The 13,037-nt window shown below is 36.7% G+C and overlaps 1 protein-coding gene across 1 annotated transcript in view; it reads right to left on the reverse strand.

Annotated features, from left to right (window-relative positions):
• Positions 1-4,066: 4,066 nt before the first annotated feature.
• Positions 4,067-13,037, reverse strand: part of PDE6C (phosphodiesterase 6C) — a 66,443-nt gene continuing 57,472 nt past the window's right edge. The window contains exons 16-22 of the mRNA XM_007187479.2: positions 11,530-11,630; positions 9,698-9,805; positions 9,549-9,612; positions 6,975-7,049; positions 6,780-6,863; positions 6,233-6,386; positions 4,067-4,152 (exon numbers count right to left, since the gene is read on the reverse strand). Coding sequence (XP_007187541.2) covers positions 4,091-4,152; positions 6,233-6,386; positions 6,780-6,863; positions 6,975-7,049; positions 9,549-9,612; positions 9,698-9,805; positions 11,530-11,630 — 648 coding nt within the window. The 3' untranslated portion in view covers positions 4,067-4,090. The remainder of the gene's footprint in view (positions 4,153-6,232; positions 6,387-6,779; positions 6,864-6,974; positions 7,050-9,548; positions 9,613-9,697; positions 9,806-11,529; positions 11,631-13,037) is intronic.

Genomic DNA, 13,037 nt, shown 5'->3' on the forward strand with positions numbered 1-13,037 from the left:
CTAGTACAGAGATCCATTGTGCCTATATTTTTATAGGTTTTTTTTTTCCCCACTGATTCACATTTATGTTCCCTTGCCTCAGCTTAAATTTTTAGGATTATTGGGGTCTCACGAAATTACAAAGTAGATTAAGTATGTCTTCGTGTACCCCTCTTTTGAGTACCTATTTTGTCATTAGCTGCCTTTTCTTTTTTTCCTTACATTTCTCTTGCTTCCATCTCACCTCTACCACTTAACGGAGTTTGTTACAATCAAATTTGATTCCCCAGTGTATGGGTAATTTATTATAAAGTAAATTAATACCACAGGGGGCCAAATGAGATTCCAGTAGTCTAAAACAGCAGATGTGTTCATGAAACTTGACTCTTCAGCAGAGATTATACAGTAACATAATTTAACTGAACAATACTGTGTGCATAGAGCTTGTCTCAGATACAGTCATACAGATATGGATATACTTATATGCAGAGATATTTTATAAAATGTAACTTTTTTTTATAAATTTATTTGGCTGCATTGGGTCTTTGTTGCTGCACGTGGGCTTTCTCTAGTTGCGGCGAGCAGGGGCTACTCTTCGTTGCGGCGCACGGGCTTCTCACTGCGGTGGCTTCTCGTTGTGGAGCACGGGCTGTAGGCGCACGGGCTTTAGTAGTTGTGGCACTTGGGCTCAGTAGTTGTGGCTCTCAGGCTGTAGAGAGCAGCCTCAGTAGTTGTGGAGCACGGGCTTAGTTGCTCCACGGCACGTGGGATCTTCCTGGAGCAGGGATTGAACCCATGTCCCCTGCATTGGCAGGGGGATTCTTAACCACTGTGCCACCAGGGAAGTCCAAAATGTACCTTCTTAATTTGGGGTTCATACCCACAAGAGTCAGTGGATGTGCTTCAGGAAATCTAAACACTCCTAGAATCTATGTGTAAACTTCTGTAATTATGTGTGTTTTTTGGGGGAAGGGTCCATAGTTTTCATCAAATTTTCAAAAGGATATATTGATTTTTTTTTTCAAAAGGTCAGACCCATTTTTATAAACAGCCAAGAGGTTAATAGAGGAGAAGATGCATGATTTGGTGAGTAAGAGAGGACCTGTAAAAAATGATTGTACCGTTCCAATTATTTTGTTGAAGATATGCTATTTTAAATGACATTTAAACATGGAATGATTGGCATTAAACTGTAAAATAGGCAATTATAGTATCTTATTTTTAAATAGTATCAGATTATCTTTTTATTAAACAGTTGTTATTCATTAAATATCATGCTTCTGTTATGTGTGAGACACTGCTACAAAAGAAGTATCTAGGAAATAATTATGCAGTCATTTCTAAACCATCAGAAAACAGTAAATCAGTGTTGGTTTATTAACCAACAGATAAGTAAACAATTTTGTTTTGTCGTTCTCAGCTCACAACTTTTAGTGAAAAAGAATCTTGATTTCTGAGGAAAGTGTTGAAATGTCCAGAGGCAAAACTTATATTAGTAATAGAATATATGAAGCTAAAACATTTTCTGATAAAAATATAGTTTATTGGTCATCAGAAAATAAAATTCCTGTAAAACTAAACAGCGACTAGGAAGAATATTTAAAGACCCTTTTAAAATAGATCCATATATTTGGTATTGCAAGTATGGTTTATGGACATCAAGTTCATTTATAAATTTAGATCATTATATGTAATCAGTGTTTAATCCATTCATACACAATGGCAGATAATGGGAGTCATATTTTAAAGGAGTCTTTGGAAAGGCCTCAAGATGATGCGTTTAAAGATTTTTTTAAATTTAATTTTTATTTTATATTAGAGTATAGTTGACTTACAGCACTGTGTTAGTTTCAGGTGTACAGCTAAGTGATTCAGTTACACATATACATATATCCATTCTTCTTCAGATTCTTTCCCCACATAGGTTATTACAGAATATTGAGTAGATTTCCCTGTACTATATAGTAGGTCCTTGTTGATTATCTGTTATCTAGAGTTTAAAGATTAATTCTCCAGTAGACCTATCTTAATCTTGGCCGTAGTGTAGTCAGTGGTGTTCAGCAGACCATTGGTTTGGGATATGAAGTTATGCTTTCTTATACTTGCTCTTAAGCAAAGTTCCTATTTTTGCAGACCTCCTCATCTCTGCCCCTCAGTTCGTTTTCTAGTGAATGAGGAGAGGAAGTTGTTTGAGCTGACTGATATTTTGGGGTCTAAAATTATATAAGGCTTAAAGGAAGAGGGTTTCTTATACAGTTTCTAAAATAATCCTAGAAGTGTGGTTTCAAAATTATTTTAAGCAATGAAAATAAGATGTACATATATCACCAAAGGTGATAACATATAGACAACAATCATTTGGGTGTATATATTGAGTTTTTTTCTCCCTAAAAATATTTTATTAACTTCCAGGCACTCTTCATTTATATCTGTTTGTTACAGTATTTATTCAAAATATTCATTCATGTTTACTGAGTGCCTACCTTGTGCCAGGCACTACTCTAAGTGTGAGCATAGAGATGTGAACAAAACAGACAAAAAGAGGCAAATCTTTCCTCTCGTGAACCTTATATTCTAATGTGAGAGGAAGAATCTTATAATTCTACAGTACCTTACTTGTAAAAATATAACAAATGGTGATTTATTTCTCAACTGCTTAAAACTGAACACTGTCTTCTCTATAACAAAACATTTGAGGTTCAGAGACCAATTCATTATAATTTAGATACGTTTTACAAGAAAATCTGTGGTATAATTAATATTTGGTCTGTTTTATAATTTGGTCATTACAGATAAGAAAGAAATCTTCTCTGATGTACGGATATGTACCATGTAGTAGAAGTAGTTGATTAGTTTCTCTTGACAAGTCAATATTTAGAATTCCTGGTAGACAGTCCTAGTAATCATTTTTTAAAGTAATCTCTGTTAAAAGTCCTTCTGAACTGTTTTTGATAGTAAAGTTTTTGCATAATCAAATCACATGCTTCTTAATAATGCATAATATTTATTAGCTGATTTAACTTGCATTAGGATTATCCAGGTAATGTCTTATAAATTGATAATTCTTTCAGTGAGAAGAATAGTTCTGAATGTAAGAATGTATTCTTAGTTACACATAAAATAATTGATTTCAGACTTGGGGGAAAGGATGGGTGTAGGATGACGATGTACTTTTAAGCTGCTAAAAGTGCTGTGGTCTTCACTATTATCAAGGGTAAAAAGTGGAGGAAAGAAGCATTTCAGATGGAATAACATTTAACATCCTTTTTCTTTGTTTCTTATATAGTACTTACATACGTTACACATTCTATACTCTATTTACTCTTACATTAAGACATGTTGATGAGAGACTTTTGGATCAGGAAGGGATGTGAGGTGTGAATCATGATTATTATTAATGTTATGGGTTGAATTGTGTCCCATCTGAAATTCCTATGTTGAAATCTTGACCACAGTACCTTAGAATGCGGCTGTATTTGTAGATAGGGCATTTAAAGAGGTAGTTAAGGTAAAATGAGGTCATATGAGTGGGTCCTAATCCAATATGAGTGGTGTCCTTCCTTATAAGAAGAATGAGGACACAGACCCACAAGAGGGAAGACTGAAGACCAGGTGAAGACACAGGGAGAAGATGGCTATTGACAAACCAAGGAGAGAGGCATCACAAGAAACCAACCCTGCCAACACCTTAATCTTGGACTTCAAGTCTCCAGAATAGTGAGAAAATAAATTTCTGTTGTTTAAGCCACCCAGTCTGGGGCATTTTGCTGTAAGTAGCCCTAGTAAATGAATACAGTTAATAAGAACCTTTAAAAAAAAGAATTGGTGACGAATTTCAGGATTATATTATTTTTAATTTAAAACAAATTGGCACCAAAAATGCACTTATTTTTGTCTTATTTTGCACTTTCGTTGAACTTAACTTTACCCTCAGGGCTTTTAGGCTAGCAGTATATTTTCTCATGCTAGTCACAGGGTAGCTTTTCTGAAGATTCTCTTACTCTGTTACTTGATGGTTTGATGAATGAAATTTGCTGATGTTCTTTTGAATGTTTTCTTGTTGTCTTCAAATGTAGAAACAATATTTGAAATTTAGACCAGTTGGACTGTATTACAGCATTAGACATGTTTTGGACTTTTTGTCATCACCACCACCTCCTGAATCTTCTGCAGCTAGTAAAAAGGAGAAAAGCAGTATTATTGGGAGTCAGTGGATATACAGTGTTTTTTTCCTAATATTAGTGTAACTTTATAGCCTACTTCATAGTTTTAACCTACAGCAAGTACTAAGGGTTTGACCATTTAAAAACTTGAATTCATATTCAGAATTAGTCCATTTAGAAAATAAAATCTAATAAATGATTAGCCAATTAACGTCTCAGTTTCACAAAAGAACCACTGAACTATGCGATCCAGAAATCTGAGTTTTTGCTTTGTGCCAGGCACAAACCTTGTTGCCTGGAGATAAAATAATATTCTTAGTTTACAGAGACTTCTCAGTGTAGTAGGAAAAAAATTTGGAAGTAATTTTTTATGTAAATAAGGATAGAAGATCCATATCCAATATACTGAATACTAAAAAAAAAATAGTTAGGAGCCACTTAAAGGGCTTGATAACCTGTTCATCATAAAATTGAGGTAAAGATTAATTGTACTAAGAAATACCTTTTCTTTTCACTTGCTCAGTAAAAATGACCATTTTTGTTATCTTTTTGAAGTGCAAATCAGATGTTATCACTTTCCTGTTTAAATCCCTTTAAGGATTTCCCAGTGCTCTCTGGAAGACAAATCCTTAGCAAGGCCTTCAAGGCAACACACTGTCTGGCAGAGCTTCCTGCATTCCCAGCTTCATCTGGCACTTTGCCCTCCTTTGTAGCTCTCTAGACTCCAGCTACACCAGTTTTTAAGTTCTTTAATTGCACCAAGCTTATTTCCACTTCAAGGCCTTTGTGCACATTCTGTTCTTTCCTCTTCAACTCCTCCTCCTTTCTCTGCTTAGGCAAAGCCTACGTAGTCTTACGTTTAGCATAAGCATCCTTTAAGAAAGCCTTCCCAGTTAGTATAAGCATCCTTTAGGAAAGTCTTCCCGGATGCCCCAGGTACATACCTCATGCTTCCTCTGATAGTTATAGTTAGTTAGATAATCAATTGTTAATTTGTTGGTTTGTCTAGCTCCCCCACCAGGTAGTAAGCTCTGTGAGATAAGGACCCCAATCTTTCCCCAGGGCCTGCCTAACACAGGGCCTCATACAGACTACACACCCAATAAATATGTAAATGGATGTATATCCCAGAGTCAGTAACTCCTGTTTTTATTCTGTTGAAGGATATCCTTAACCCTTTAAGCAAAATGCTTTCTCCCTCTACGACTTCTTTAAAATACCACTAAATATAAGAACCATCTAAAAAGAATGTTGCATCTTCTTTTTTTTATGAGGCCTTTCCAGATAGAGATGATTTCTTTGTTAAACAATAAGAATTTCTTACAAAACCTTTTGAGTGTTGAGCTCTTGAGACAAAATATAAAATCATGATATTAGTATTCCACTTTCCAGATGACGTTTGAGGCATCTGATGAACTAATAGGTGATCCTAAGCATCTTAACAGAGGCTTTCTGAAGATTATCTTCAACCTAACTGAGTGACTTTAGGAGTAGAAATTTCATCAGGATAAACAGCACTAAGTAGAGACATCTGAGGCATAGGCAAAGTCTTGGGGTACCGGTCAAGTCACCCCACTCAGCTGACCAGCTTTACATCTAGGGCTTCCTTAGGTCTGGAAGTGAGGCTGGAGATCTGTAAAACCTTCTCATTATCTGGAGAGGAACATTAGGCTCAGACAGGTTAAGCAAGATGCCCCAAGTCTCACAGCTAAAGCATAATGTTAGGACTAAAATTATTTTCTCACCTAATCCTGATTGATCCCACTGATTCTATGGTTTTCATATTATTTCTAAAAACTCAGTATTCTGCAGAGGTACCTCAGGAGCCATATTCTAGAGTGGATGAAGAAACCTAACCCTAACCTCTACTTCAACTGGACCAATCAACTCCATCTGGAATTACAAAGTAAGATCTTGTTTGAGGGGGATAAAAATCCCTGAAAACCACTAATCAGCTTCTTGTAATTACCAGTCTGTGTGCAGTAAAGCAAATTTCCTGTTTGCATTTACTTTTTATGCTTTTGTCCTGAGATTAAGCTCTGCTTGACTTTCAGCTACTTTACAAGAAGTCAAAACAGATTCCATCTTACCTTTTTCAGTCGTATTTCCTTCTTCCTGCTTTTTCTTCTCTTCAGTTACCTTCATCTTTGCATCATACTCATCAGCTAGGGATTTCCATTCCACTCTGTTGTTTTGAAGACCATTCAGCATAGGTATGATTTCTTTGTGAAACCGTGAGAACTCCTAGATAGAATTTTAGGTCAGAAACTACTTAGATCATATAGTTCATTTTTAGTACTTTTCATATGCAGAGAAGGAGCCCTAAGGAATTATTACAGCGCTCAGAGCTGCTAGGATGAGATTAACTCAGTGCCTCAGAAGTGGGAAAGGTAGCTGTTTTCCTTCCTGCCTGCCTAAGTAAGTTCCATTTGCTTACATCTGAGTCCTCTCACCTTTCATTCCACCCCTGAATGAGAGATTAAGATAATACCTCAAACTACCTTCGAGAAACAAGGACTAATGACTTTCCCTAATGACTTTCCTTGAGGGTGACTTTGATTTTGGTTACAGTTTGAAAGAAAAATTCTCATCCAGAAGATGATATATTTCACTCAGATAATCAGTTTACTTACTTACTTTATATACAAACGTACAAACAAAGTCAATAAATCCAACTTGAAGTTTAGGTAGTTCATCTTTTTTGTTTCTGTCCATCATAGGCTAGAAAGAGAAATTCTTTAAAGATCTTTTTCTGAGATTCAGTGAACAAGATAGACTGATTTGTATTGATAATTTTTAATAAGTAGTGCATTTTTATGTCAAGGTCTTTACAATTGGTTGTTGCTGCAGCACTGTTCTCTCCAGATCTCCTTGTTCCCAAAATTCATTTGCAACCTGAAGTGCTACCTGCAAAGAAGGACATGATTCATGAAAGTGACTTGTTTGCATGTTATTGTGACATTTAAGGATAGAATTTATAATTAATGCTTGAGGTGTTGTTATGCCATGTGCTCTTTGGTTTTAAAAGGATGTCATTTACAGATTATATTGAAATGGGAAAAGGGTATTTCTCTTCGTACTTCAGTGTGGTAGACTCATTCTAGGAGTGCCTATCTCCTATTTGCTATTGCCACCACCTCTCAACAACAAAAGGGGGAGATGGGAGATTGTAATTCCATTACATTCTGCTTCATGCTCTAAAGCTTCCCAGATCCTCCTCTTGTCCTGCTTATCTCTTAGCATCTAGCATGTATCTGCATGTGTGTTTGTGCACATACATGCAGTTTAGAACACAGCTTCATCTGATTATGGTGTGAGGATATTTGAGGGTTCATTTATAGTTTTTTAAAAACCAGTATTTATCAAGTTTATTGAAAACCTGCTAGCTGCCTTACATTGGCATGAGCCAGGCTTACCAAGAGGAGTAACATGTGACCTTTATCTTTAAGATGCTCACAGTCTAATGAAGACAGTCATGTAAACAATGTGGTAAGTGCTATAATAGTAACAGTATGAACTGCTGTGGATCAAGGAGAAGGGAGAAAGATAAGGGAGGTTGCATTTATGCTGTATCATCAAGGATGACTAGTAGTTTGCCAATAAAGAAGGGGGGAAGACTATGTACAGATAAAATTCAACATCCAGCTTTTTTTTTTTTTTTTTAATTTTTGGCTGTGTTGGGTCTTCATTGCTGCGTGCGGGCTTTCTCTAGTTGCGGCGAGTGGGGGCTACTCTTCGTTGCGACGTGCGGGCTTCTCATTGCGGTGGCCTCTCCTGTTGCGGAGCACAGGCTCTAGGTGCGTGGGCTTCAGTGGTTTTGGCTCACAGGCTCAGTAGTTGTGGTGCACGGGCTTTGTTGCTCCGCGGCATGTGGGATCTTCCCCGACCAGGGCTCGAACCCATGTCCCCTACATTGGCAGGTGGATTCTCAAGCACTGCGCCACCAGGGAAGTCCCCAACATCCAGCTGTTATGTGAGTAGGAGCTTAGAGTGTGAGGCGGTGACATGGGAAAGAGTGAAAAGAAAGAAACTGGGGAGCAGGAGTTAAGGACAGGTAATGACAGGCCATGTAAGCTTTGCTGGGAAGTTTAACCTGATTCTCTGGGCCAGTAGTTCTTATTCTTTGAGCCATAGGGTCCCTCCAAAGTGCATGAGTGGCACAAAAGTGGATGCCAAGAGAAATTTAAGCTAAAGTAACTTTGCTTTTTTCTCTTTTATAAAGTGATCTTTGTACAACTTTTTGTGTGAGAAAAATAGACTTTGCTTCTTTCTTTAAAAAAAGGTTGAAAACCTCCAGCATTGGGGAGTTTAGAAGGCTTTTAAGCAATGCTGTGGCCAAGCAGAGGTCTATTTATAAGCAGTCCCAGCAGCAGCTCAGAGGAAGGTTGGAGAGTTCATGATAAGAGAGGATCACTTAGGAGGCTGCCACCATAGTTCTGATGAAAGAGGGAAAGTATTAACTAAGTTGGTAGCAAGAGTGATGGACAGGAATGGTTTTGAAATGAGGGAGATGGACTCAAGCAAGACCCCAGGTTCTGGCGTGGGTGATGACGTAGACAAAGAATAGAGAAGGAAGAGCAGGCAGCCAGTGCAGAAGGAGCACAAGTGTTTGGTTTGGGGGTTGATGGCTCCGATTATTCTATCTTTACAGATAAAATCCACATTTATAGTTGAACCCAGTGAATTCTGGCCTCTTCTGCTTAGGGTTTTCCCTGTGAATTAACTGAGGGAGAAAGAGAAGCTTCTTTCATTGATTAGTAAGAAACCAAGTGGTAAATGAATGGCTCCCACTCACTACCCAAGGTTGGGGAAGAACTTCCTTGGAAGACGCCCTTAAATATGACCTCGCAGATAGTGCCATCTGGTAACTGACAGCACACTGAAGAGGAGGTTGTAAGTGCAAAGCCACCCTTGACGGATGAAGGCACTAATGATTCATCCTTGTCTCGTCCTTTATCTCCTCTATTAAAAATGCAGACACTCCCTGAATAATTTTATATAAACTTCTTACAGCCAGTCCAGTGATAAAGGAGTTCTTTTCAGAAAGCATTTTCTTTCCAAGGTTCCCTCTATTTGCCTTGTTCTGGGCTTGACCAAATGACCTATTGTCTCACTGACATTTGTGAGCTCTTGAAAGCTGTTTGCTTTTCTTCGCTAACAGAAACCCAACAGGGAACATTGTACTTTTGTCTTAACTTCTTAAATTCCTTTTTTCTTCTTTGTAAATTATAAACCTATTGTTTCAGAGGACAAGACCAGGGTAATGAGGATAATTGCTTACAAAATATATTGTCATATAACTGATAGCTGTCATTAAATTCTGAGGTTGCCTGATACCTTCATGTTCTCTTTCACATGGGACCTAGACAGAGCCCGAGTATGCAACAGAAAAGGGGAACTACTCGCCTGACTTTGTATCTCCCAGGGCTTGGTTATAGCTGACAGGTCACACGCAGTCATCATCATTGCCCTTTAAAAGAAAACAAAAAGTGTTAAAATAGAAATATAAAACAAGTTATTTTTGCCAAAAGAGAAATAAAATTCTGACTACTCACATGATAATCTCTTTTTTGGTTGAATCAATGGTTACGTATTTGATGGCCTCTTCTTCAGTTTCCATTTTTTCACAGGCATCAACAATTTTTTGAAACATGGTTCTCTTCCTAAAAAAGGTACAGCTGTGCAACAATTTTAGCATGTAAGACCAGAGATAAAAAGTGTCTTTAATGCGTGCTTTTCAGGTTTCATGTTCCCAGTTTTCATCAAATGTCCATGTAGTGGATCAAAGGGGCAAGGGGAGCAGAACAGGGAATGGCTGTGTAACTTTGGCATAGAAAGGGTTTAAGACAGAAAAAGCACCAGCCAGAAAGGGAAAAAAACCGGTAAGTTTGAATACATTAAAACTTAAGAGTTACATGTGACAAAAAAAGATAACATAAAGGCCACAGGCTGTGATGAAACACTGTAATGCATAAAACCAACAAAAAATTAGAAGCCAAAATATATGAAAAGATATGAAAATACAAGTGTGAACGATAAGATATCATCTCACACTCAGATTAACAAAATAAATAGATTTAAATAAGCCCAGATCAAGAAGAGTCCAGATATGGGATAACAGGGACTCTTGCATGCTGCTGGTGGGAGTTTAAATTGGCATACCTACTCAGGAGTGCAGTAGATTTGCAATGTGGTATAAAATTAAAAATATGCAAACCCTACAACAATCCCATTTCTAGATATGTACTTTACAGAAACTCTCATATATATACAAGGATATACAATGTAGGCAGTGATGAAAAATTGGAAATAATCTAAATGTCCATGAATATAGAAGAATGGCTAAATTATGGTATATTCACACAGGTGAATATACATTTAAAAAGAATGAACTGGATTTCCATTTACCACCAAGCTAAATCTTCAAAACATTGTTGTGTGAAAACAAGCTGCAGAAAGGTATACACGGTATGATACCATTTATGGAAAAATTTTAAACACACTTAATGCCATATAAAAACATGAATGGGAAGGATGAATACACAGCAATATCAGGATGTGGTATCTGCGAAGGAGAAGGGAGAGGGTTTTCATGATAGAGTGGGCATGGGATGCCTCAATTGCATCACTTTTTCTCCTTAAAAAAAAAGAAAAAGATGTAAGACAAAATCTTAGCATTTGTTGAATCTGAGCTATAGCTATTTGGATATCAATTATATATTTCTAAATATCTGTCCTCACGTTTGAACTATTTAACATAAATTTTTAATGAAGAAGGATCAGAGAGGCACAATTTAATACTGCCCATCCAAGTTGTTAAATACTTAGATCCTATAACTTGTTCACCTTGTTCTAATGCATTTTAAACTTTATAATTCACCGACAAGAAATTGTGCGGAAGCTTGGAGTATCTGGCCTCCTTGGTAATCATTATTATTATTATAAATAGGGTAGCGCTCTGCTGTATATAACTCAGCATTTTTTGAGTTTGTTAATGTGCATCAGTATCACCAAGATTTTTCAGCTCTCAGACTCTGGCAGGATCAGATGTCTGAGCCTGCAACTCTAAGTACCAGATTGTGGACTACGATGAATTCACCAGGACACAAGGCACCTCGTAAGGTTTTGTCGCGTCGATCTTCTGGCAGTGCACCTACCTTGCTGCATATCCTTTAATTCAAATTTCTTCAGATAAACTAATTAATATTAGGGGCTTAGCTTTTTAAAATATGTTTCCAGATGTCATTATCAGGCATCTTAAGGGTATTCTATTGATAATCCAAAAAGAAAAGAAGTGTGTGTGTAAATAAATACCTTTTAACTTTAAGGCAACCGACCATTTACGGAAGGCAGAACCACACAGAGTACAAGGGAGTTCTGTACTTACTTGAAATATAAAGCCAGGTCAGTTGCTATTATTGCAACTTCAAACAAATGAATAACTGTTTCAAACTGGCGTTTATTTAGGTTCTGGAAGATGTTTAAACTCTGTAAGATGAAAACTCACAATAAAGTGCCATCATTAATTTGCCTTTGATTCAACATACAAACCAAACAATGCTTAATAACATATAGATTATCCTGTTATAGAAAGAAGAAAAACTAGGTCTTTCACTTTTTTTGCTTTCAATTTTCTCTCTTGGATTAGGTTACCCATCTTCTGTACTTTGAGTAAGGTAATTTAAACTGTAAAAACAGATATCATTAGCAAATATTCAGGTAATCAATGTATAAGATTTTGGAGCAAATAAAAGTGTTTTCTTCCAGGACCATTTCAACAAAAACAATTGATTTAAAATTTTCTGTAGTAATTGAGGAGCCTTATTAAAGAATATCTGGTATTTGTCCTATTGTTAGACATGTTGAATTATTTACTAGATAATTTCAGAGTGATTACAGAAATTGCTGGAAAACTTTCAGAAGCTGCAGATTACAATAGTACTCACATACACATAGGAAAAAGTAAATTCTTCCAAGTTGTTCTTAAAATGATGTCTTGCAATTATATTTTACAAAGACTTAACTATACCTTTCTTCAAAGAGTTTCCCACTAATTATCTCTTCATACATGGATCAGCCTCAATTTTTAGTGTTCTAGAAAATGAGAGTGTAAATCTGGGACTGTTTTTTTAAAAGGTATGATATTCCAAAAACACCATTTTAGGAATACAGGCCAAAGGACAAATGTATAGTGGTTTTGCCAAATGAAGTTAACAGTTATGAAATACAGAAATATTGCACTGGAAAGGAGGAAACAGTCTGTTCACCTATGTAGAGATAGAGGCAGCATAATGTAGAAAAGAATACTGGGTCAAGCACCAAATAATAGTAAACACTCACCTAATGCTTACTACTTCCTGGGCACTGTTCTAAGTGCTCTATGAACACTCTTAATTGCACAACAAACCACAGCATAGAGAGGTTAGGTAATTGCTCAAGGTTAAACAGTACACAGCAGAGCAGATATTTAAACCAGAGCAGCAGGGCACTACACTGCCTCTCAGCAAGGAGCCCAGGTTCAGCTCCCAGCTTCCCCACTTGGTAGTTGTGTAATCCTGAACACCTCACTTAACAACTGTATTTGTTATATCAAAAGGGGGTAATAACAGCTGCCCTAACTGCCTAGCACTCAGTCTGTGATCAATAAATATTTATGGAATGTTGATGCAAATGAGATAACTGGGAATGCATTTCAGAACTATAAGTTGCTACAAAATTTACTTAAATTATTTATTATATATCAGTATATATAAAGTTTTGAGGTAATCCCCGGGTAAAAATAGAATTGCAAACCCAAGACCAAATATAGCTCTGTCATTCCAGGAGACTGAAATATTAGCAAGAAGTAGACTAGAATTATGTGTTACTGTATACATAATACAAACCTCCACTTAA

The sequence above is a fragment of the Balaenoptera acutorostrata genome, chromosome 16 (genome assembly GCF_949987535.1).
Source record: "Balaenoptera acutorostrata chromosome 16, mBalAcu1.1, whole genome shotgun sequence".
Taxonomy (NCBI): Eukaryota; Metazoa; Chordata; class Mammalia; order Artiodactyla; family Balaenopteridae; genus Balaenoptera; species Balaenoptera acutorostrata.